Raw genomic sequence first — 26403 nt, 5'->3', positions numbered from 1 at the left:
CTACTTAATGTGCAACACAAGCCATTGGAGACATGCAAAGAAATAATACGGAGTTCAGAGCGAGCGAAAATTTAATCTTCAGTAATTTGCACAAATAACAATGAAAAAAATAATGATCAGATTGGCAATCGAGATCTAGTTAGGCAGCTAAACGAAACACTTAAATAAAGCTAAATTAATACTTCTGTTAAACAAAACAAAATGCAGTTCCTTTCTGCTCTCCCAGTTGGGGCTTGAAGCTTCGTCGGTATCCCGAGCGGGTGTGGTCTTCGCCAGTGAAGTATCGCGGGACACAACAGCGCCTCAGTCTGGCCACGTTCACCGGCGCCAGCCGACCGCCACGCTTTCTCACGCACCCTTGGGTGTTACGGTCAATCTGTGGAAAGCCAAGGGAGCTGCAACGATACCAGTGCGGTCTCAATGATGAAGAGCTGGTCTCGTCCGAGACTAAACATGAAGCATCGTCTCCATGGAGATCATGTCCTCAACTTCTCCTTGGGTGGGGATGAGCTGACCAACCAAACCCAGCGTTTAAAAGTGGTCGATGCCTCCGAATCATCGCAATGTTCAGTCTGATCTTCACTCTGATCCTCACTCTGGCACTGATGGACCGCATCACCAATCTCTCCGTGATTTCCTCCCAGACTTAGTCCCCGTCCACACTTCACACGTAGTGACACCAACACTGCGGACTGACCTGATCCTGTATTTTATCCCGTAAATCATTCTCTCTCGGCCCTGCTCCATTGTCATGTTTCGACCTGGCAAAGAGCGGGTTTGGAACAGACGGCATTCACAGTCGAGAAACAGTGGTTACACCGCACGCGTTTGCTGGCTTCACATCACTGTGTGTGTGTGTGTGTGTGTGTACGTGTGTGTGTACGTGTGTGTGTGTGTGTGTGTGTGTGTGTGTGTGTGTGTGTGTGTGTGTGTGTGTGTACGTGTGTGTGTGTACGTGTGTGTGTGTGTGTGTGTGTGTGTGTGTGTACGTGTGTGTGTACGTGTGTGTGTGTGTACGTGTGTGTGTACGTGTGTGTGTACGTGTGTGTGTGTGTGTGTACGTGTGTGTGTGTGTGTGTACGTGTGTGTGTACGTGTGTGTGTACGTGTGTGTGTGTGTGTGTGTACGTGTGTGTACGTGTGTGTGTGTACGTGTGTGTGTGTGTACGTGTGTGTGTACGTGTGTGTGTGTGCGCGTGTGTGTGTGTGTGCGCGTGTGTGTGTGTACGTGTGTGTTTACCTGTGTGTGTGTACGTGTGTGTGTGTGTGTGTGTGTGTGTGTGTGTGTGTGTGTGTGTACGTGTGTGCGCGCGTACATGTGTGCGTGTGTGTGTGTACGTACGTGTGTGCGTGTGTGTGTACGTGTGTATGTACGTTTGTGTGTGTGTGCGCGTGCGTGTGTGCGTGTAAACCCCCCAATATTAGCAGTTTTAAAGGCGTCTCTTTGTCCAAGGGCCTACAAAATTGTACAAAGAAGAGAATAAAATATGTCTGGAATATGGCAACTGAAATACAAAAGCCGAGTGAAATATTAAGTTGAAAGAAAAGATCCATTTTAGTACGGTCCTTTGCGACATTGTTAAACAAGCATTGTAGGCCAGTCAACGCTCTCTTATGGTACATTGTGGCTGGTCCCAACGTCCCAAGCAACAGGGACAGGCCGGGAGCAAGACAGCATCGTCCCTGTTCTTCATCCAGACACGGAAGATGTTAATCTCAGTGTCTGGACTCCAATACTGCTCAGTAGCATCAGGAAATTGCAGTGACCCCCAAATGTCTCTCCACCCCATGCACCCATTGTGCAGTGTTGTACATTTGCTGTCACGGTACAATCCTGTGTTGGGGAGATTGGCCAGTCTCCTGCTGTACAAGATGATCTAAATCTCAATGAGTTCCTTCAAGTTTTGGGCCACAGTTCCCATGAAAGCTGCCCTTCCCAACTCCTTGATCTCATGGTTGGAAATATAACGCAACGGTGGTGAAGGAATGTTCTAACCGGCCCGGCAGCTACAAGTTCTCCCCGGGTTGGTACTGGGGTTCTGTCGCAGTGAAGTAGTCCTCCAGGAAGGACTGCAGGTACTCGAAGGTGTGCCGCTCCTCTGGGTCTTTCTTCCAGCACTGGATCATGAGTTCGTGAAGAGATGCAGGACAAGCGTTTGGACAAGGCATGCGATACCCTCGCTCCACCTGCTCCAGAACCTCACGGTTGTTCATTCCTGGCGGTGAGAAATAATGCCACACAATATGTCAATAAAACCCCTGTGGCTTGTGGTCGGGTAAAGAGTAGTGAGGGCTAATAATGAGCACATAGGGATGAGTACATGTGGATTGTACTAATGTGGTGACAGGGAACCACAGACAAAGCCTAAAGGGCCTGTCCCACGTACGGCGCAAGCGACCACGTTAGGTCGCGCTTGCCGCATGGAGCCGCATGCTCGTGGGACAGGCCCTTAAAAATAGAGACATGGAATGAATGAATGAATTAATTAATAGACAATAGACAATAGGTGCAGGAATAGGCCATTCGGCCCTTCAAGCCAGCACCGCCATTTACTGTGATCATGGCTGATTATCCACAATCAGTGCCCCGTTCCTGCCTTCTCCCCATATCCCTTGACTCCGGGGATATGGCGAGAAGGCAGGAACGGGCTACTGATTGTGGATGATCAGCCATGATCATGAATGAATGACACCCAAGTTTCAGGAACTTCATTGATGACGTTATCCCATTATAACAGAAAATTGGATCAACTGTGGCCTAAGTGAGTCTTGTGGATAATCATCCCATTCTCTTTGTCACCTAATTAAGTGTTTCTGAGTTCCATTCTGTGCAAGACCTCATTTTTCTGTTAGTCAAGTTTCTTTAATGAAGCCCTCATTTTACAGTCACGTTTCTGAGTAATCTTGTCATCTGAGAATATAAAACGCATACCAACATTACACCTGAGAGGATCAGCGGTGATGGGTCTCCTGGTGTGGACCAGTTAGAATAAATCATAAGATCATAGGAATAGTAGAAGAATTAGGCCATTCGGCCCATCAAATCTACTCTGCCATTCAATCCTGGTTGATCTATCTCTCCTTCCTAACCCAATTCTCCTGCCTTCTCCCCACAATCAAGAATCTATCTATCTCTGCCTTAAAAAATATCCATTGACTTGGCCTCCACTGCCTTCTGTGGCAATGAGTTCCACAGATTCACCACCCTCCGACCAAATAAATTTCTCCTCATAGGTTAACTGGCTGCTGTAAATTGGACACAGAGTGCTGGAGTAACTCAGCAGGTCAGGCAGCATCTGTGGAGAACATGGATAGGTGACGTTTCACAGAGTGCTGGAGTAACTCAGCGGGTCAGGCAGCATCTGTGGAGAACATGGATAGGTGACGTTTCGGTTCGGGACCCTACTGTGAATTGGCCTTGTGTCCAGGGGATTGGTTGAATTTGGGAGAGGAGAGCAGGAGGGAGGTTTGAGGAGAATAGCTGAGATACCAGGGAACTGCAGACGCTGGAATCATGAGCAAAACACAAAGTGCCGGAGGAACTCCGCTGGTCAGGCAGCATCTGGGGAGGGAATGGACAGATGACATTTCGAGTCAGGAGACTTCTTTGGACTGATTCCCTCCACAGATGCTGCCTGACCCATTGAGTTCTAGCAGTGGTCTGTGTTTGGCTCAGGATTGAGGGCAGATCGCTGGCAATGAGAGGCAGCAGCACTACCTGCTGCATCATCACGACACCATGGTTAAATAGCCACGCTGCAGCTAGAGCAGCGGAGTGTGGACTGTGTGTGATAACATCATATGTGCAGGTATATTATCATGTGTTATAACAGAGTGTGTGCATGTGATAACATGTGTTATAACATCATATGTGCAGGTTTATTATCAAGTGTGTGCATGATAACATGTGTTATAACATCATATGTGTGCGTATAACATCGTGTAGTATAACATGTGTGTGATAACATCCCATGTGTATATATCATGTTTATTAATGTTTAATGTTTGTGTCATTCCTAACTGTCACTGTATGTCATGTTGTCCCTTGCGGGCGGAGCACCAAGACAAATTCCTTGTATGTGAACACTTGGCCAATAAACATATTCATTCATTCATTCATTCATTCATTCATTCATTCATTCATTCATTCATGTGTCTTAACATGTGTGTGAGATAACATAATGTGTGATAATGTCATATGTGTGGGTATAACATCATATGTGTGTGATAACACCATGTGTTCCAGGTGCTGGGGCAGTGTTTACCTGTGGTTCCATACCTGCAGGTGAGCAGTGTTTACCTGTGGCAACATAGCTGTTGATGAGCAGTGTGGATCTTACCTGGGTACGGGACCCTTCCTTTGGTCACCAGCTCAGTCAGGAGGATTCCAAATGACCACACGTCAGACTTGATTGTAAACTTCCCGTACAGGGCAGCCTCTGGTGCTGTCCACTTTATTGGAAACTTAGCCCCTGTAATATAAACAAGGGCGATCATTTGGCCTTGCTGACCAACTCGTTCCAGAGATGACCAGTGCCATCTCCAAGTAAAGACCAGCAATGTCTCCAACCAAGCTGAAGGTTCCTGGCTTGTGGAAGCAGCCCAGGCCATCACACAAACCATCCTCCCTTCCATCGACTCCATCTACACCTCACGCTGCCTCGGCAAGGCCAGCAGCATCATCAAGGACCAGTCTCACCCCGGCCACTCCCTCTTCTCCCCTCTCCCCTCGGGCAAGAGATACAGAAGTGTGAAAACAAACGCACACCTCCAGATTCAGGGACAGTTTCTTCCCGGCTGTTATCAGGCAACTGAACCGTCCTCTCACCAACTAGAGAGCGGTCCTGACCTCCCATCTACCTCATTGGAGACCCTCGGACTATCTTTAATCGGACTTTCTCTTTGACTAAACGTTATTCCCTTTATCCTGTATCTGTACACAGTGGACGGCTCGAGTGTAATCATGTATAGTCTATCTGCCGACTGGATAGCACGCAACAAAAAGCTTTTCACCGTACCTCGGTACACATGACAATAAACTAAACTAAACCAACCCAGACACACGAGAGACTACATGCTGATAGGTGAAGATTGGACGTGGTATTGGGCTCTTCAATTCTGTCACACTGCAGGAACTTTATAAAGGTTTGCGCGAATGATTGAGGGTCACAAGATCTGGGATGTTCCCTTTGTGGGTGTCAGGGGTTACGGGGAGAAGGCAGGAGAATGGGTCAGGAGGGCGAGATAGATCTGCCATGATAGAATGGTGAGTTGATGGGCCGAATGGCCTAATTCTGCTCTTATTACTTATGATCATGAATTTATGAAGTCTGACATCAACTTCAGGAGAGCGAGTTGTTGTCGCTACTGTGGCATGAAATAGTTTGCGTGCTATGTACCGATAATCGCCTCACCAAAGGTTATCCTGTTTGAGGAACAGACTGGAAAGAGGCAATTAAGTGAATAATTCACCAGCTCATTAGACACGAGGTGAGTGGGATAGAATAGAATCTGTCTCACACTCAGTGGCTGAATCTGAACGTCAGAACATCACTTCTGCTATAAACCAAGTTTAAAAAAAAGTCGTTTCTTCACTAGTATTTTTTACTTCCCAAAAGTGCAGTAAAAAATACTCTTCAGCGGTTCTGACCTCTGATCAACGACCTCCTTAGCTTGAAGACAGACTCAAAAAGCTGGAGTAACTCAGCGGATCAGACAGCATCTCTGGAGAAAAGGAATAGGTGACATTTCAGGTCGAGACCCATCTTCACACTCCTTTGCTTGAAGTGAATTTTAGTCTACTTTAAGAAGGAACTGCAGATGCTGGAAAAATTGAAGGTAGACAAAAATGCTGGAGGAACTCAGCGGGTGCAGCAGCATCTGTGGAATATTCCTTCGCTCCATAGATGCTGCCTCTCCCGCTGAGTTTCTCCAGCATTTTTGTCTACCTTTTAGTTTAGTTTGGAGAAACAGCGCAGAAACAGGCCCCTTCAGCAACACTGACTGGCGATCCCCGCACACTAACACTATCCTACACACACTAGGGACAATTTATAATTTAAACCAAAGTCAATTAACCTACAAACTTGTACGTCTTTGGAGCGTGGGAGGAAACCGGAGCACTTGGAGAAAACCCACGCTGTCACAGGGAGAACGTACAAACTCCACACAGACAGCACCCGTGGTCAGGATTGAACCCAGGTCTCTGGTGTTGTAATGCCCCCTGTCCCACTTAGGAAACCTGAACGGAAACCTCTGGAGACTTTGCGCCCCACCCAAGGTTTCCATGCGGTTCCCGGAGGTTTTTGTCAGTCTCCCTACCTGCTTCCACTACCTGCAACCTCCGGCAACCACCTGCAACCTCCGGGAACCGCACGGAAACCTTGGGTGGGGCGCAAAGTCTCCAGAGGTTTCCGTTCAGGTTTCCTAAGTGGGACAGGGGCATAAGGCAGCAACTCTACCGCTGCGCCACCGTGCCGAGCCAAGCTGCCGAGATGTTCCAGCATGTTCTGTTATTATTACTGACTTTGTTGCACTGGAGTGTGACTCGGAGTCATACAGCCTGGAAACAGGCCCTTCAGCCCATCCAGCCCATGTTGACTAAAATGCCCCATCTAAGCTAATCCCATCTGCCTGCATTTGCCCATATTCCTCCAAACATTTCCCAACCATGTTCCTGCCTCTCTGCACTTTGTAGATTTCCCTTTGCTCTATTTATGGTACTAGAGTTTGATGATTATATTTTGTACATCATTATCTGATCTTATTGGATAGCATGCAAGACAAAGCCTTCCACCGTACCTCGGCACATGATGATAATATCCCTCTGACAGCTCATTCCATTCACCCATCACCCCCTGTGTAAAAATGGTGCCCATCAAATCAGGTCATAAGGGATGCTCATGATCACTGATAACATGGTCATAAGGTCATAAGTGATTGTAGCAGAATTAGGCCATTCGGCCCTTCAAGCCTACTACACCATTCAATCATGGCTGATCTATCTCTCCCCCCCAACCACATTCTCCTGCCTTCTCCCCATAACCTCTGACACCCGCACTAATCAAGAATCTATCTATCTCTGCCTTAAAAATATCCACTGACTTGGCCTCCACAGTCTTCTGTAGCAATGAGTTCCACAGATTCACCACCCTCTGGCTAAAGATTCCTAATAAATCTTTCCCCTCTTACCTTAAACCTACGTCCTGTGGTCCTTGATTCCCCTACCTGGGTAGAAGCCACTGTCCATTCAGCCTATCTATTCCCTTCATGATTTTATACACCTCTATAAGATCGCCCCTCATCCTCCTATGCTCCAAGGAATAGAGTCCTCGCCTGCCCAACCTCTCCCTCCCTGTAACTAAGGACCCTGGGTGCTGGCAACATCCTCGTAGCTCTGCACCATTTCCAGTGGAGAGAGCGGAGGGTGGAGGCTGAACCCAGTCCTCCAGCATGGACCAGACTCGCCGCCGATACGTTGGTTGTGTTGCCCAGACACCAACTGGCACACCATGTCGAGAGGAAGTCCTACCTTGCCGGGCTGTGTACTCATTGTCTTCGATCAGCCTCGCCAGTCCAAAATCCGCTATCTTGCACATAAGGTTTTCTCCAACCAGGATGTTGGCAGCTCTGAGATCTCGATGGATGTAATTCATTCGCTCGATGTAAGCCATACCAGCGGCAATCTACAGGCAAGGAAGAGAGAACTATTACATGGACTGTCGACTGCTCATTCACCCCTGGGAATCGATGAGAGGGGATCTTATAGAAGCAGAGAATATCCTTAAGGTGATTGGACACGCTAGATGCAGGAAAAATGTTCCCCATGTTGGGGGAGTCCAGAACCAGGGGTCACAGTTTAAGAATAAGGGGTCGGTCATTTAGGACTGAGATGAAGAAAAACCTTTTCACCCGGAGAGTTGTGAATCTGTGGAATTCTCTGCCACAGAAGGCGGTGGTGGCCAATTCACTGGATGTTTTCAAGGGAGAGTCAGATTTAGCTGTTAGTGCTAACGGAATCAAGGGATATGGGGAGAAAGCAGGAATGGGTTACTGATTGTGGATGATCAGCCATGATCATGTTGAATGGCGGTGCAGGTTCGAAGGGGCGAATGGCCTCATACTCCTGCACCTATTGTCTATGTTTCTACGATCACTTCATACTTGGATTACATTGAACACTTTAACCTTGTCGCTGCCCCTTACATAGCGACTCTTTGCATACCTTGTGCACGGTATGCAAGGCAAAGAAGCTCACTGTGACATCTCACGTGATAACAAAGTATCATTCATTGATTCACTGTTTTCTCTGGAATGCAGGAGGTTACGAGGAGACCCGGTAGACGTGTATAACATCGAGAGGCGTAGATAAGGTAGACAGTCAGAACCTTTTTTCCCCAGGATGGAAGAAACAAATGATACAGGGCAAAGCTTTAAGGTCAAGTGGCAGTGGGCGGTGGTCAGTGGTCAGTGGGCAGTGGGGGGTGGGCAGTGGGGGGTGGGGGGTGGGCAGTGGTCAGTGGTCAGTGGGCAGTGGGCGGTGGGGGGTGGGCAGTGGTCAGTGGGCAGTGGACAGTGGACAGTGGGCAGTGGGCAGTGGGCAGTGGGGGGTGGGCCGTGGGCAGTGGGCAGTGGGGGGTGGGCCGTGGGCAGTGGGGGGTGGGGGGTGGACAGTGGGCGGTGGGCAGTGGGGGGTGGGCCGTGGGCAGTGGTCAGTGGGCAGTGGGCAGTGGGCAGTGGGCAGTGGGGGGTGGGCCGTGGGCAGTGGGCAGTGGGGGGTGGGCAGTGGTCAGTGGGCAGTGGGCAGTGGGCAGTGGGCAGTGGTCAGTGGGGGGTGGGGGGTGGGCAGTGGGCAGTGGGCAGTGGGCAGTGGTCAGTGGGCAGTGGGCAGTGGGGGGTGGGCAGTGGGCAGTGGTCAGTGGGCAGTGGTCAGTGGGCACTGGGTCCTGTACCTGTGCAGACATGTCTACCAACTGCGGCAGCTTCAGGATCCGCCCGTCTCCATCTTTGAGAAAATCAAGCAAACTTCCTGAAAAGGAAATAAGATGAGTTATTACACGCAGGAAGGAACTGCAGGTGCTGGTTTACACCGAAGATAGACACAAAGTGCTGGAGTAACTCAGTGGGTCAGGCAGCATCTCTGGAGGGAAGGAATGGGTGATGTTTCACTGTCTGAAGAAAGGGTCTCGATCGGAAACGTCACCCATTCCTTCTCTCCAGAATGCTGCCTGTCCCGCTAAGATGACTTATTAATCAGTCTCCAGCACTCCGAGGAATAAACCTCTCCCTTAAGCTCAGGCCCTCATCCGTCTTAAATCTTCTCTGCATTTGATTTCTCATTGAAAATTTCTTAGACCCGGATTCGATCCTGACTACGGGTGCTGTCTGTACGGATCTCCCCGTGACCTGCGTGGGTTTTCTCCGAGATCTTCGTTTTCCTCCCACACTCCAAAGACGTACAGGTTTGTAGGTTAATTGGCTTGGTATAAAATTGTAAATTTGTCCCCAGTGTGTGTAGGATCGTGTGAGTGTGCGGGGATCGCTGGTCGGCACGGACTCGGTGGGCCGAAGGGCCTGTTTCTGTGCTGCATCTGTAACCTAGAAAACTAAACTGAGGGGCAACTTTTTCCCTAAACTGGGTGTGTGGAACGAGCTGAGCTGCCAGAGGAGGTAGTCGAGGCTGGGACCATTCCAACATTTAAAAGACATTTATACACATACATGGATAGGAATGATTTAAAGGAATATGGGCCAAATGTGGGCAAGCTTGGATGGGGCATGTGGGTCAGCATGGATGAGTTGGGCCGAAGGGCCTGTTTCCGTGCTGTATTATTCTGTGTTATTGAGTGTGAATCTCATTTTCTCTTTACAAGTCTGATGGAGTATTTGCTTTTGGGGAGGATGAGCTGAGCTTGTAGCGTGTAGTGTTTGTGAATGCTGGGCTCGCATGGAGATGAATGTCACTGCCTGTCATAAACTTGCAGCAGATGGGATTCACAAGTGGGACCTCATTGCCGTTCTGTTTGTTCCTCTGCTGATGATGCCTTTATTGCCCTGATTGCCATCTGAGCGGGGTTTAATACATTGCTCACTTGGAACCTTCCACATCCCCTTGCTCTGCGCTGTAAACTGATGCATAGCAACTGGCAGCCACTGCTCATGAAACAGAGAACCGGACGGACAGCACACAAACAGGCCCTTCGGCCCACAGTGTCTGTGCCAAACGTGTTGCCAAGTTAATCTCCCCTGCCTGTGGCACGTGATCCATATCCCACCATTCCCTGCATATCAATGTGCCTGGATAAAAACCTCTTAAACACCACAATGGTATCTGCTTCTACCACCTCCACCCCCAGCAACACGTTCCAGGCACCCACCACCCTCTGTATTAAACCTGCCCCTCTCACACTCTGGTCTTTGACATTTCCACCCTGGCGTAAAACGTTGCGACTGTCTACCCTGTCTATAATTCTGTTCACTTCTATCAGGTTTCCCCTCAACGCCCCAGTGTAGGCAATCCAAGTCAGTCCAACCTCCGCTTATCGCCAATACCCCCGAATCCTAATCCAGGTAAACTTCTACACCCTTTCCAAAGCCCCCACACATCCTCCATGTAAAGGGATGACTAGAACTACACCCAATACTCCAGATGCAGCCCAAACAAAGGTGTATGAAACTGCACCATGGCCTCCCAACTCTGATACTCATGGACCTCGGTCAGTCGCACCCCATCCGGTCACTCCCATTTCTCCCCTCTCCCATCGGGCAAGAGGTACAGAAGTGTGAAAATGCACGCTCACCTCCAGATTCAGGGACAGTTTCTTCCCGGCTGTTATCAGGCAACTGAACCATCCTCTCACCAACTAGAGAGCGGTCCTGACCTCCCATCTATCTCATTGGAGACCCTCCAATCGGACTTTACTGGACTTTCTCTTTGACTAAAGGTTATGCCCTTTATCCTGTATCTGCACACAGTGGACGGCTCGCGTGTAATCATGTACATGACCTCCCAACTCTTATACTCAATGCACTAACCAACGAAGGCAAGCATACCCAGGCAGATAAATATAGAGTCACAGAGTCATACAGTGTGGAAACAGGCCCTTCGTCCTAACTTGCCCATACCGGCCAACACTAGTCCCACCTGCCTGCGTTTGGTCTATATCCCTCTAAACCTGTCCTATCCATGTACCTGGGGTGCACAAAAATGCTGGGGAAACTCAGCAGGTGCAGCAGAATCTATGGAGCGAAGGAGATAGGCAACGTTTCGGGCCGAAACCCTTAAGGGTTTTGGCCCGAAACGTTGCCTATCTCCTTCGCTCCATAGATGCTGCTGCACCCGCTGAGTTTCTCCAGCATTTTTGTCTACCTTCGATTTTCCAGCATCTGCAGTTCCTTCTGAAACACTATCCATGTACCTGTCTACATGTTCCTTAAACATTGCGATAGTCCCAGCCTCAACTACCTCCTCCGGCAGCTCGTTCCATACACCCACCGCCCTTTGTGTGAAAAAGTTACCCCTCAGGTTCCTATTAAATCTTTTCCACTTCACCTCACCTTAAGCAGAGGAAATTATAATCAGGAACAAATAAATAAATGGCAGAACAATTAAACGAAAATCATGGTTCCCTCTTCACAAAGAACTTCACAAAAGAATATTTAGGTTTTGTTTATTGTTACGAGGTTAGGGTTAGGTTTGGGGTTATTTGATTGGACCAAGGCTCTAAGGATACGATGAGGCTGAAGGAAGATAGTATTAGCAAAGAGTAACATAGAAATTAGGAAACATAGAAATTAGGAGTAGGAGTAGGCCATTCGGCCCTTCGCGCCTGCACCGCAGGGGAATTACACGGGGAATTAAACGGGCTTGGCGCGGAGAATTGTAGGATATGGAATTAGTGGATCCATGGGTTGTCCTTCTAAAGAGGAGAGTAGAGGTCTTGTTCGGAGGTCCTGTTTGAAGAGTGCAAGGTGTTCAATGTAAACTCACTGTTTAAAAACTGTGAAGGGACAAGCCTGCAGTGTAACAGGTCAGCGAGCTCGTGTCTCCATGCCCAGTCACAAATCAACAGGATTTTTCCAGTCTTGTTGAGAAGATTCGCGACCGGCCCCATCACTCGAGGAAACCGATTCATGCTGAGCGGAAGACTAAAGATAACCCTTGGTCCAGCCAATGGCAGGGAGCAGGGGTCAGGATGGACAAACAAAGTACCTCTGAAGAAGGGTCTTAACCTGAAAGTTGAGTATAGGAGCAAAGAGGTCCTTCTGCAGTTGTACAGAGCCCTAGTGAGACCACACCAGGAGTATTGTGTGCAGTTTTGGTCCCCTAATTTAAGGAAGGACATTCTTGCTATTGAGGGAGTGCAGCGTAGGTTCACCAGGTCAATTCCCGGGATGGCGAGACTGTCATATGCTGAGAGAATGGAGCGGCTGGGCTTGTATACTCTGGAGTCTAGAAGGATGAGGGGATCTTATTGAAACTTATAAGGTTTTGGACACGCTAGGGGCAGGAAACATGTTCCTGATGTTGGGGGAGTCCAGAACCAGGGGCCACAGTTTAAGAATAAGGGGTAAGCCATTTAGAAGGGAGACGAGGAAACACTTTTCCACACAGAGAGTTTTGAGTCTGTGGAATTCTCTGCCTCAGAGGGCGGTGGAGGCAGGTTCTCTGGATACTTTCAAGAGAGAGCTAGATAGGGCTCTTAAAGATAGCGGAGTCAGGGGATATGGGGAGAAGGCAGGAACGGGGTACTGATTGTGGATGATCAGCCATAATCACATTGAATGGCGGTGCTGGCTCGAAGGGCCGAATGGCCTCCTACTGCACCTATTTTCTATGTTTCTATGTTTCAGAAATGCTGCCTGACCCGCTGAGTTGCTACAGCTTTTTGCATCTATCTTCAGTCAAAATACATGTCCTGTTCCAGAGGCCACCCTTACCTTGGGTCATGAACTCGGTGACAATGTAGATTGGTTCTTCGGACACGACGGCGTAGAGTTGGACCAACTTGTCGTGTCTCAGTCTCTTCATTATCTGGGCCTCCTCCAGGAACGCCTCAGGGGACATAGTGCCGGGCTTCAGGGTCTTCACTGCAACCTTGGTGGTCCCGTTCCATGTGCCTGAAGCGAGCGACGCACACACAACACGTTATAGGCAAGAAACGGTGGGTGGTGGTTGGGAGGGGTTGATGGTGGATGGAGATGGGGATGAGGTGAAGGGGTGAAGGGTCATGCTCCTTAACCCTCGCCTATAGGTCGCACTTTTAATGAATCAAGGGCCAGGAATCTGATCCAGGAGAAGGGTCTCGACCCCAAACGTCACCTATCCATGTTCTCCACAGATGCTGCCTGACCCGCTGAGTTACTCCAGCACTCTGTGAAACGTCACCTATCCATGTTCTCCACAGATGCTGCCTGACCCGCTGAGTTATGGTGCAGCAGCATCTATGGAGCGAAGGAAATAGGCAACGTTTCGGGCCGAAATCCTTCTGGAAATAGGCAACGTTTCGGGCCGAAACCCTTACGGGTTTCGACCCAAAACGTTGCCTATTTCCTTAGCGCCACAGATGCTGCTGCACCCGCTGAGTTACTCCAACACTCTGTGAAACATCACCTATCCATGTTCTCCACAGATGCTGCCTGACCCGCTGAGTTACTCCAGCATCAATTCCTCTGCTTCAATGATGGAACATTAATGACATGAGTCGGTGACCAATCCCACCTGACCTGCCTGCCGTGACCATCTAGACGTCGATTCCTCACCGGGCCAGTGGGCATCTCCTGGCTGGGACCTAGCGGAGGGTTGGAGATGTGAGGAGCATCTGGACAACTATCTCAGGGTAGACACAGAAGAGAGGTCATGGGGAGAACGTGCAAACTCCACACAGACAGCACCCGTAGTCAGGATCGAACCCGGGTCTCTGGCGCTGTGAGGCTGCACCACCGTGACGCCCCAAATTTTAATCTTGCCGAGACCACCCACTTTGGACAAAGGGGGCGGGGGGAGGGGGAGGGGGGAGCTGCAATATCAATTTATAAACTCTGAGTCATATCACATTCTCAACACCTCTCTGTGGATCAATCAGAGAATCAAACAGAACCTTCTCCTTCTGATGCACTAAATACTTTAAGCTCAAAGCATCGAATCTAAATACGCACTTCACTCTGAATGTTATTGTCTGCGAGTTATTAATTTCATGGCCTCATTATGACATCTGTTCTTTGCGATTTAGCAAGTTGACAGTTTCATTAAATTGCTACTGGGTTTGTGCCACTGTCTATTGCTGCCGTTTGAACTCAGGATCCCTGTATAAATGGAGCGTGATTTTGTTATTAATCCAAGAGCTGACCATGGGCCCAGGCGAGGGAGATCTCATCTATATACAATTAGACTAAATAGGAGAGGGCTAATACAGTTGTGAAATTAAATGGAAATTAAACCATGCAGTGAATGGTTAACGGGTTAATATATACTGATGGTTTGACAACGATCGAATTGCAGAGAATTGTGGACGCAGCCCAGACCATCACACAAACCAACCTGACTCCATCTACACCTCACGCTGCCTCGGCAAGGCCAGCAGCATCATCAAGGACCAGTCGCACCCCGGCCACTCCCTCTTCTCCCCTCTCCCATCAGGCAAGAGGTACAGAAGTGTGAAAACGCACACCTCCAGGTTCAGGGACAGTTTCTTCCCAGCTGTTATCAGGCAACTGAACCATCCTACCACAACCAGAGAGCGGTCCTGAACTACTATCTACCTCATTGGTGACCCTCGGACTATCCTTGATTGGACTTTGCTGGCTTTACCTTGCACTAAACGTTATTCCCTTGTCATGTATCTGTACACTGTAAACGGCTCGATTGTAATCATGTGTTGTCTTTCCGCTGACTGGATAGCACGCAACAGAAGCTTTTCACTGTACCTCGGTACACGTGACAATAAACTAAACTCAACTGAACTCACCGCTTACGATCTCAAAATTCAATGACCAACCCATCCTTGTAACTCCTACTTCTTCCAACACAAGTTTACAAGTTATAGTAGTATTAGGCCATTCAGCCCATCGAGTCCACTCCAATATTCAATCATGGCAGATCTCTGCCTCCTAATTCCATTTTTCCTGCCTTCTACCCTTAACCCTTGACACCCATTCTAATCAGGAACTTGTCTATCTCTGCCCTAAAAATGTCCACTGACTTGGCCTCCACAGCCCTCTGTGGCAATGAGTTCCACAGATTCACCACCCTCTGACTATAGGAATTCCTCCTCATCTCCTTTCTAGAAGAGCTCCATTTAATTCTGAGGCTGTGACCTCTGCTCCTAGACTCTCCCACCAGTGGAAACATCCTCTCCACATCCACTCTATCCAGGCCTTTCATTAGTCTATAAGTTGCAATGAGGTCCCCCCCCTCAACCTTCTAAACTCCAGTGAGTACAGGCCCAGCACTGTTAAGCCTTCTCCTTATTTGATCAGCCTTATTTACAGATAATATCGTGGAAAAAATGATTCATCACCTTACCCATAAACACGTCTCCGAAACATCCCTGGCCAAGCTTTTTGTCCAGGCTCAGGGATTGTCGATTTATCTCCCATGCATCTCTCCCTAGTCCCAACGTCTGTGGGATCTCATTGGGACAAACCTTGGTTAGTACTTGACACAAACCATCAGTATGATCTGCAGGGAATGGATGCAATGGAGGTAGAATGTAAACAGGTTCACATGCATTAGTGTCATTCGGACTTGCAGATGCTGCAGCCACTGACATCCTTGGTTTCACACATTCTTCTCGCTTTGGTAACTCCAGTGACATCACCAGTCAGGCTTGGAGGATTAAATACATTTGGGGACATAGAAGACAGATGAACACAGCACAAAATCAGGCCCTTCGGCCCACAAGGTCTGTGCTGAACATGATGCCAAGCCTCCTGCGCTCCCAATCTATCTTTCATTCATTGCTCTTCATCTCTCTACATCACCAACTATATCTCTCGTTTCCCTTATCCCTGACCAGTCTGAAGAAGGGTCTCGACGGGCCGAATGGCCTACTCCTGCACCTATTGTCTATTATCTATAGGTCACCCATTCCTTCTCTCCAGAGATGCTGCCTGACCCGCTGAGTTACTCCAGCTTTTTGTGTCTATCTTTGTTTTAAACCAGGATCTTCAGTTCCTTCCTACACATGATGCCAGGACCATCTCTTATCTACCTGTGCCTAATCCACAATGCTCCAGCCCCTGTATATACACCTGCCTCTTCAAAGCCTCTCTAATGCCACTATTGTATCTGCCTCTTTGGTACCCACATCTCCTTTAAACCTTGCCCTAAAGTTATGCCCTCTATTTCCATGCTGGTAAAAGGTTGTGACTGTCTACCCTATCTATGCCCCTCATACATGTTTATACTCCACCGGCAGCTCGTTCCATCCTTTGTGAAAAAATGATTTTTAAATCTTCCCCCCCTCACCTCAAACCTATGTCCTCTAGTCCTCGATTCCCCTACTCTGGGCAAGAGACTCTGTGCGTTCACTCGATCTATTCCTGGCATGATGTTGTACACCTCTATAAGATCACCCCTCATCCTCCTGCGCTCCAAGGAGTAGAGTCCCAGCCTATACAACCTCTCCCTGTAGCTCAGGCCCCTCAAGTCCCGGCAACATCCTCATAAATCTTCTCTGCGCCAAGGAGAGTATTTTAAATTGGCATCATGTTCGGGCACGGACATTGTGGGCCGAAGGGCCTGTTCCTGTGCTGTGCTGTCCTATGTTCCATGTCTGAATATTCAAGGCTGGCAGGAATTAAACAGATGTTTTTGGATGGGAGATGGAAATGTGATCACTGCTCATAATTCCAAACAAATAGACTCAGTCCCAATTCTCCCGACGTTGACCCATCTGAGGACAAATTAATTTGTAGTCTCCGATTGTCCAAACCCACAGTTGGAACCAGTTTCAGAGAACAATGTGTGTGTGGTTCACCAGGAGGCAGTGGATGAGATGAGGCTCTGAGTTGTGGCGTGAGATGTGAGTGACCATTGATGGCCATGGGTCTGGGCTCTGGGCCCTGCAGCTTCTGCAAGTCCATCTCCACTCAGCTCCTACCCATCCACACTTCCCCAAACTGCCCGTTGCCCAGCTTCTTGATCAGCTGCAGAGACTCGCGAGGGATCTCCCACACGTCTTTGGTTTTGACGGAGAGGTCGGCTAGTTTTGGCATTCCCTTGTGGCACGGCACCACCAGGCGGCAGCACAGACCGGCCGCACGGTCTACGGTGAGAGCCCACCAGCGGCAAGAGCAGAGAGCGCAGAGAGAGAGAGAAAGAGAGAGAGAGAGTTAATCATACAACACTGACATCCGTGGAACCAAGTCCCTTCAATGGGCGACACACGGGTTCATAAGTGATAGGAGCAGAATTAGACCATTCGGCCCATCAAGTCTGCTCTGCCATTCTATCACAGCGGGTAGAGCTGCTGCCTCACAGCCCCAGATACATGGGTTCGGTTGGGATCTCTGGCATTGTGAGGTCATGGCTATACCAGCAGCCACACTGGGCCTGGTTCGATCCTAATCTAGGGTGCTGACTGCGTGTGCGGAGTTTGCACGTTCTCCCTGTGACTGTGTGGGTTTCCTCCAGGTGCCCTGGTTTCCCCCCATGTCCCAAAGTCGTGCGGGTTTGTAGGTTAATCGGCCCCTCTGTAAATCCTCCATAGTGTGTGGGGAGTGGATGAGAAAGTGGGATAGTATGGAACTAGTGTGTGGACGGGTGATTGATGGTTGGCGTGGGCTTCGTGTTCCCATGCTGTATCTTTCAATCAAACAAACCCTCCCATCCTGGGGCATGTACCGAAAACACTCACCCGGAAACAGGCCCTTCGGCCCATCGAGCCCGTACCGCCCAGCCATTACCCCGTACACTAACACTACCCTACACACTAGGGACAATTTACAGAAGTACAAACTTGCACATCTTTAGGAACCGGAGCACCCGGAGAAAACCCACGAGGTCACGGGGAGAAAGTGCACACTCCGTACAGACAGCCCCGTGTAGTCAGGATGGAACCCGGGTCCCTGACGCTGTGAGGCAGCAGCTCTACCCGCTGCACCACCGTGCCGACCCTGGGACAACATTTACCACAATGCTGCAATAAAAGAGGGGAAATAAATGTTCACATTGAAGGAGCGGAATATTTAGAGGTGAAGCTTGTTGTTGTTTACATTGGTGAGTAAAGTTGCAGGTCCTTTACCGGTACCGATGTTCCAAACACTACCGGCTGGGTTTGATCAGATTGTAGCCGAGTGCAGCATCTTCACCAAGAGAAGCAACACCCCAGTTTTCCCCAAAATGTCACCACAGAACAAAACATAAACATAACACCTGCAGAATGTTCCAGTGTCTGAAACCAAGGAGTGGGAGTCTGAAGAAGGTTCCCGACCCAAAACGTCACCTATCCATGTTCTCCACAGATGCTGCCTGACCCGCTGAGTTATGGTGCAGCAGCATCTATGGAGCTAAGGAAATAGGCAACATTTCGAGCCGAAACCCTTCTGGAAATAGGCAACGTTTCGGGCCGAAACCCGGAAGGGTTTCGACCCAAAACGTTGCCTATTTCCTTAGCTCCATAGATGCTGCCTGCACCCGCTGAGTTACTCCAGCACTCTGTGAAACATCACCTATCCATGTTCTCCACAGATGCTGCCTGACCTGCTGAGTTACTCCAGCACTCTGTGTCTATCTTAAGTAGGGATGATTAGCCATGATCACATCGAATGGCGGTGCTGGCTCGAAGGGCCGAATGGCCTACTCCTGCACCTATTGTCTATTGAATTAAATCTCTCTTGTTAGGCATTCCTGAGTGTAGTTTCCCAATTCTGTTTAAAATGTTTTTTAATCGATATAAATAGGCCTGTCATCGAAAATGGAGGGGGTGGGAGATTGCAACCTTCACGTGGTCCGCCCTGTTTCGACGAATGCAATCAACCCGACGTGCACAAACAAACAGATCAAATAGAACAAGTTGACGTGCAACTTTAGGCTGTGCACGCCACACGCAAGAAGAAGAAGATTGAAAATTATACGTAATAGATCGCAAGCTGATGTCTGAGAAGCATTCGATGTTTAGCTTAGTTTAGAGGTGCAGCGCAGAAACAGGCCCTTCGGCCCACCGAGTCCATAGACAATAGACAATAGGCGCAGGAGTAGGGCATTCGGCCCTTCAAGCCTGCACCACCAGCCATTCAATGTGATCATGGCCGATCATCCCCAATCAGTACCCCGTTCCTGCCTTCTCCTCATATCCCCTGGCTCCGCTATTTAAGAGGTCTATCTAACTCTCTCTTGTAAGTGTCCAGAGAACTGGCCTGAGGCAGAGAATTCCACAGATTCACAACTCTCTGAGTGAAAAGGTTTTTCCTCGTCTCCGTTCTAAATGTCCGACCCCTTATTCTTAAACTGTGGCCCCTGGTTCTGGACTCCCCCAACATCGGGAACACGTTTCCTGCTTCCAGCGTGTCCAATCCCTTAATAATCCTGTATGTTTCAATAAGAATCCCTCTCATCCTTCTAAACTCTATAACTCTACCCGCTGTGCCACCGTGCCAGTCTCCAGGTCAACATGTCCCCCTGTTACCCAGCTGACCACAGAGATACAGACACTGTCCCATTCTGCAGAGAAAGGATTCCAACACCAAGAGCAGCGACTATTGCAAGCAGGCACTGCAGTGTGGAAGGTTTATTATCAATCAGGGAAACAAACCATGCGGTCAGGACTTCAAAAATTATTCTAACATTTGCGATTCATTTCAATGCATTTCATATCAATAAGCAATAGAATAAAACTCCACTTCTTCACCAATTCTAACTCCTGCCGTACAGGTAATGGTGCAAGCGTACAAATGCCTTCTCTACTGGCTGGGGGAATTCAATACACAATCAAATGGGAGGTGTAATGGATTGATAATGATCGTGAAGGAAGAAATCCCAATTGCCCTCGGCTTGTTGAAGGTGGATTGAAGATCTTCGCTGAGTCAGCGTGTTTAAGAAGGAACTGCAGATGCTGGAAAATCGAAGGTAGACAAAAGTGCTGGAGAAACTCAGCGGGTGCAGCAGCATCTGTGGAGCGAAGGGAATAGGCAACGTTTCGGGTCGAAACCCTGAAGGAAATAGGCAACGTTGCCTATTTCCTTCGCTCCATAGATGCTGCTGCACCCGCTGAGTTTCTCCAGCACTTTTGTCTACCTTCGCTGAGTCAGCGACTGATTACGTCACTTACACCTATTCTCATAAGTTCATTAGTGATAGGAGCAGAATTAGGCCATTCGGCCCATCAAGTCTACTCCGTCATTCAATTATGGCCGATCTATCTCGCCCTCCTAACCCCATTCTCCTGCCTTCTCCCCACAACCCCTGACACCCGCACTAATCAAGAATCTATCTACGTCTGCCTTAAAAATATCCTTTGACTTGGCCCCCACAGCAAAGATTCACCACCCTCTGGATAAAGAGGTGCTGCTTGACCTGCTGAGTTACTCCAGAACTCTGTGTCTTTTTGTGGAAAGCAGCATCTGCGGTTCCTTGTTCCTGGGTTAGCCCAGGGACATTTCACCAACACGATGGTGCAAGTGTCGGGATGAGACGGTGTATATGGCAATGAAAGGATTGGGTTGGACTCAGCACTTCATCCAGATTGGGGTGATATGTTCAATATGGCTGAGTTTAGTTTATAGTCCCGTGTACCGAGGTACAGTGAAAAGCTTCTGTTGCGTGCTGACCTGTCAGCGGAAAGACTATACATAATTACAATCGAGACATTAACAGTGTACAGATACACCAACTAGAGAGGGGTCCTGACCCCCCCCCCCCCCCCTCCACCTCATTGGGGACCCCTCGGAGTATCTTTAATCGGGCTTTATCTTGCACCAAACCTGATACCTGCACACTGTGGACGGCTCGATTGTAATCCTGTAGAATCCTTCCGCTGACTGGATAGTCTTTTCACTGTCAAAGCTTTTCACTGTACCTCAGCACACGTGACAATAAACTGGGTGGGGGGTCCCTCGAGGTCAGGCTGGGGTAGAAGGGATATGTGGGGGGTGCGGGGGGGGGGGTCGAGAACAAAGGGGGATCCAGTATAGAGGTGGAGGGGAGAGGGGGGGGGGGGAACTAGGATGGGATCAGTGCTCTATGTAACTCTGCCGGCAACTCTTTTGTGTAACTCTTTTCGACTCTTTGGCTGGGTAACAGGTGACCATCACCAGGTGAGCATCACCTGTACAGGTACAGGTGTCATCATCATCTACACCAGGGTGGCGACCTGTAACCACTGCACGACCCCCAGATGTGGCACGTACCTGTGTAATGATGAACCAGCTGCTGCACCGTCTCAAACTGGGCTCGAGTGGTGATGTAATACCCACCGTTGTCCAGTTTGCGCACCTTGTAGTGTTTGACATGGTCCGCTTTCACCTCGTCCCAGTCCCGGATGGACAGCGAGTACGCACCTGGGCAAACAAACACACCTTCAGTTCAATTTCAGGTAGTCCTTGCTTTCTCCTTCCTTCCCCTCCCCTTCCCAGCTCTCCCACAGCCCACTGTCTCTGCCTCTGCCTTTCTTCTCCCCCCACCCCCCCCCCCCACCCACCGACCTCAGCCTGAAGAAGGGTCTCGACCTGAAACGTCACCTATTTCCATCGCCCCATAGATGCTGCCTCACCCGCTGAGTTACTCCAGCATTTTTGTCTACCTTCGATTTTTCCAGCATCTGCAGTTCCTTCATAAACTCCTTCACTTCACTTTAGGTGGACAAAAACGCTGGAGAAACTCAGCGGATGAGGCAGCATCTATGGAGCGAAGGAATAGTCGACGTTTCGGGTCGAGGACCAGTTAGATTTATTTCAATTTAACTTTGTTTTATTCTGCTGGTATAGTTTGTTTTTGTAAATATTATTCGTGTAAATAATTGAATAAATGTATTTTTGTTTGAAGAAAGAGACCGGTGAGTGAAGGGAGTGCGTGGGAAGGAACTGCAGATGATGGTTTGAACTAAAGATAGACACAAAAAGCTGGAGTAACTCCGTGGGTCAGGCAGCATCCCTTCCTGTACCATCTCTCCAGAGATGCTGCCTGACCCGCTGAGTTACTCCAGCTTTTTGTGTCTCACTCAGTGAAGGGGCGGGTGATGGCTTCACTGTCTCTTTGCGATCTGTTATTTCCCACGATGTGGTGGGCCGTTTAATCCCGACACACACGTATATAGAAACATAGAAAATAGAAAATAGGTGCATGAGGAGGCCATTCGGCCCTTCGAGCCAGCACCGCCATTCATTGTGATCATGACTGATCGTCCCCTATCAATAACCCGTGCCTGCCTTCTCCCCATATCCCTTGACTCCACTAGCCCCTAGAGCTCTATCTAACTCTCTCTTAAATCCATCCAGTGACTTGGCCTCCACTGCCCTCTGTGGCAGGGAATTCCACAACTTCACAACTGTCTGGGTGAAGAGGTTTTTTCTCACCTCAGTCTTAAATGATCTCCCCTTTATTCTAAGACTGTGGCCCCTGGTTCTGGACTCGCTCAACGTTGGGAACATTTTTCCTGCATCGAGCTTGTCCAGTCCTTTTATAATTTTATATGTTGCGGGTTTGTACGTTAGGCTTGGTGTTTGTGTAAATTGTCCCCAGTGTGTGTAGGATAGTGTGAGTGTGCGGGGATCGCTGGTCAGCATGGACTCGGTGGGCCGAAGGGCCTGTTTCCGCTCTGTATCTCTGTATCTGTCCCTGTGTAAGTGCATCTCTAACCGCGCTCTGCGGAAAAGATTCCCGGATCCCGGCCTCACCCTTTGTGGTCTCGCTCTCCCGAATCAGGAATGTTCCCCTGGGGTTCCCCGGACACAGCAGCAGCCTCTCGGCATCCTTGCGCCCCATCTTCCCAAAGTACCATCTGTAGCGGGGAGAGACAAACACAGACACAGGTCAAACACGGCTGGTGCCGGGGTGGGGAAGAGGGTTAGTAACGGCGGGGGCAGCGAGGGCAGAGAGAGAACGAGTGTATCTAATCACAGTGTTTGGACACAAGGCAGAGTATGTACGTGTGTGTGTACATGTATGTGTGTGGGTGTGTGCTCGTGTGTGTGTGTGTGTGTGCGTGTATATGTATATGGAACGACAGATGGCACAATGGGCTAAGTGTTCGGCTGGCAACCGGAAGGTAGCCGGTTCGAATCCCGCTTGGAGTGCATACTGTCGTTGTGTCCTTGGGCAAGACACTTCACCCACCTTTGCCTGTGTGTGAATGTGTGTGAATGTGTGTGAGTGATTGGTGGTGGTCGGAGGGGCCGTAGGCGCAGATTGGCAGCCACGCTTCCGTCAGTCTGCCCCAGGGCAGCTGTGGCTACAGAAGTAGCTTACCACCACCGAGTGTGACTGAGGAGTGAATGAATAATGTGATGTAAAGCGCCTTGAATATTAGAAAGGCGCTATATAAATCCCATCCATTATTATTATTATTATGTGTGTGTGTGCATGTACGTGTGTGTGTGTGTGTGTGTGCATGTATGTGTGTGGGTGCGTGCTCGTGTGTGTGTGTGCGTGTATGTGTGTGTGTGTACATGTACGTGTGTGTGTGTACATGTACGTGTGTGTGCGTGTGTGTGCGTGCTCGTGTGTGCGCGCGTGCGTGCGCCTGCGTGCGTGTGCATGTGTCTGTGAACGTGTATGTGTGTTCGCGTATGTGTGCGTGTGCATGTCTGTGTGTGTGTGTACATGTACGTGTGTGTGCGTCCATCTAAACCACAGGCTGAAGCGGTCAGTGCTTGCTGCTATCGGCCACGGTGAAGGTCTCGTTACGGTGGGGTGACCAGTGAGCGGTGAGCGGTGAATAGTGACCGGTGACCGGTGGCGGTGACCTACTCCTCAGCCTGGATGGAGTCCACTGGGGCCACATAGTTGCTGGGGATGTAGCCGGTCTGGCCAGTGGTCAGTGAACGAGCTTCCCACCAATCTCCTTCCCTGCAACACAAACAAAGCACAGCCTGATCATCACCGTCACATAGAAACACAGACAATAGGTGCAGGAGTATGAGGCCATTCGGCCCTTCGAGCCAGCACCGCCATTCAATGTGATCATGGCTGATCATCCACAATCAGTTCCCCGTTCCTGCCTTCTCCCCGTATCCCCTGACTCTGTTCGCCCCGACAGCCAGCAACAGTCAGCTCCTGCTCACCACTTATGCAGACCATAGTTTATTGCCTGTTGCAGCAAATCACCAGCAAGCCAAGGAGAAGTGGCTACTTGGTGACATTTCCAACTAGTTAGTACACAACAGAAGCTTTCCACTGTACCTCAGTGCACGTGACAATAGACTGGACTGAATGGAAAATCATTTTGCGCATCTAAATGAATCTGCAATTTTTTACATTTTTCAACTTCCAAATCAATCTTTGTTTTGTTTTCTCAAGAAAGCCATGGTCTTATTCTGAAACATCAGGGGGAATCTCCGTGGTGTAAGGCAGTAACTGAGTTGAGTTTAGTTTATTGTCACGTGTACCGAGGTACAGTGAAAAGCTTTTGTTGCGCGCTAACCAGTCAGCGGAAAGACAATACATGATTACAATCGAGCCGTCCACAGTGTACAGATACAGGATAAAGGAATAATGTTTAGTGCAAGATAAAGCCAGCAACGTCCAATCAAGGATAGCCCGAGGGTCTCCAATGAGGTGGATAGTAGTTCAGGACTGCTCTCTAGTTGGTGAGGAAACGGTTTAGTTGCCTGATAACAGCTGGGTCCAGTACGTCTATAGAAGGGTCCTGACCTAAAACATCACCTGTTCCCGTTCTACAGAGGTACTGCCCAACCCGCTGAGTTGAGAATGGAGATGAGGAGGAATTTCTTTAGTCAGAGGGCGGTGAATCTGTGGAATTCATTGCCACAGAGGGCTATGGAGGCCAAGTCATAGATTCATACAACACGGAAACAGACCCTTCGGCCCAACTAGTTCATGCCAACCAAGATGCCCCACCTGGCCCCGTTTGGCCCATATCCCCCTAAGCCTTTCCTATCCCTGTACCTGTCCAGGTATATTTTAAATGTTGCGATTGTACCTGCTGCCTCAACTACCTCCTCTAGCAGCTCGTTCCATCCACCACGCTCTGAGTGAAATAACATTGCTCTTCAGGTTCCATTAAATCTGCCCTCTCTCACCTTAAACCTGAGTCCTCTGGTTCTCGATTCCCCTACTCTGGGCAAGAGACTCTGTACATCCACCCGATCTATTTCCTATTTGTCTTTTGCTCAGTCAGTTATTGGTTATTATATGAAGTCATGTTTGTCAAAGATAAACGCCTGCTTGTATTTCTATAAGTTATTAAACGTTGAAGTACATCACTGGATGTGGGGATAGATGTCACTGTAGATACTGTGCTTGCACCCAACACACAGGGATAACTGGACCATCACTGCCATCTGCAGGCGACACCACAAACTGCAACAGGGAAGGGATCTCAATCCGAAACGTCACCCATTCCTTCTCTCCAGAGATGCTGCCTGTCCCGCTGAGTTACTCCAGCTTTTTGTGTCTACCTTCGGTTTAAACCAGCATCTGCAGTTCAGAGATGCAGTGGAGAAACAGGCCATTCGGCCCGTCGATTCCACACCGACCAACGATCCCTGCACATTCATACTACACCACACATACTAGGGACAATTTTTTTAAATTTATACCAAGCCAATTAATATGTACAAACCCGTACGCCTTTCCTGCTAACAATCTCTGGTGATCTGAAGATAGACGCAAAGTAACTCAGTGGGTCAGGCAGCATCTCTAGAGAAAACGGATGAGTGATGATTCGGGTCGAGACTCTTCACCCATCCGTTTTCTCCACAGATGCTGCCTGAGCCGTTGTGTTACTCCAGCATTTAGTGCTTTGGTTAACAATCATTAGGGTGGATTCCTCCAGATTGGAGGAACAGCGTCTCATATTTCGCTAGGGCAGCTTACAGTGGTATGAATATTGATTCATCAAACTTCTGGTAGCCCCGGCATTCCCTCTCTCTCTCCATCCCTCCCCCACCCAAGTCGCACCAGCTTCTCATTTTCACCCAACAAACAGCTAACTGAAGAAACTCAGCGGGTGCAGCAGCATCTATGGAGCGAAGGAAATAGGCAACGTTTCGGGCCGAAACCCTGAAGGAAATAGGCAACGTTTCGGGCTGAAACCCGGAAGGGTTTCGGCCCGAAACGTTGCCTATTTCCTTCGCTCCATAGATGCTGCTGCACCCGCTGAGTCTCTCCAGCACTTTTGTCTACCTTAGATTTTCCAGCATCTGCAGTTCCTTCTTAAACATCTAACAATGTTTCCTTTACCATCTTAACTTTTTTTTAACGTATCTTTCATTCATTGTTCTTTAT

At 49.1% G+C, this 26403-nt stretch overlaps 1 protein-coding gene across 6 annotated transcripts in view; it reads right to left on the bottom strand.

The window, feature by feature from the left end:
* Positions 1–1306: 1306 nt before the first annotated feature.
* The window catches only part of LOC116988290 (proto-oncogene tyrosine-protein kinase Yrk-like), an 89893-nt gene continuing 64796 nt past the window's right edge, over positions 1307–26403 (bottom strand). For 4 of the 6 annotated variants that reach the window (XM_033044855.1, XM_033044853.1, XM_033044856.1 and 1 more), the window contains 9 exons: positions 23905–24003; positions 22833–22936; positions 21348–21497; positions 17102–17266; positions 12939–13118; positions 8951–9027; positions 7531–7684; positions 4340–4471; positions 1309–2215 (listed from right to left, as the gene is read on the bottom strand). In XM_033044855.1, coding sequence (XP_032900746.1) covers positions 2007–2215; positions 4340–4471; positions 7531–7684; positions 8951–9027; positions 12939–13118; positions 17102–17266; positions 21348–21497; positions 22833–22936; positions 23905–24003 — 1270 coding nt within the window. In that variant the 3' untranslated portion in view covers positions 1309–2006. Of the gene's footprint in view, positions 2216–4339; positions 4472–7530; positions 7685–8950; positions 9028–12938; positions 13119–15522; positions 15679–17101; positions 17267–21347; positions 21498–22832; positions 22937–23904; positions 24004–26403 lie in introns of all 6 variants that reach the window. The other 2 variants (XM_033044852.1, XM_033044850.1) reach the window with 2 other exon arrangements.

This window comes from Amblyraja radiata, chromosome 27, assembly GCF_010909765.2.
Source record: "Amblyraja radiata isolate CabotCenter1 chromosome 27, sAmbRad1.1.pri, whole genome shotgun sequence".
Taxonomy (NCBI): Eukaryota; Metazoa; Chordata; class Chondrichthyes; order Rajiformes; family Rajidae; genus Amblyraja; species Amblyraja radiata.
Note: the sequence above shows the minus strand (reverse complement) of the source record. Positions and strands in the feature narration are given on the sequence as shown.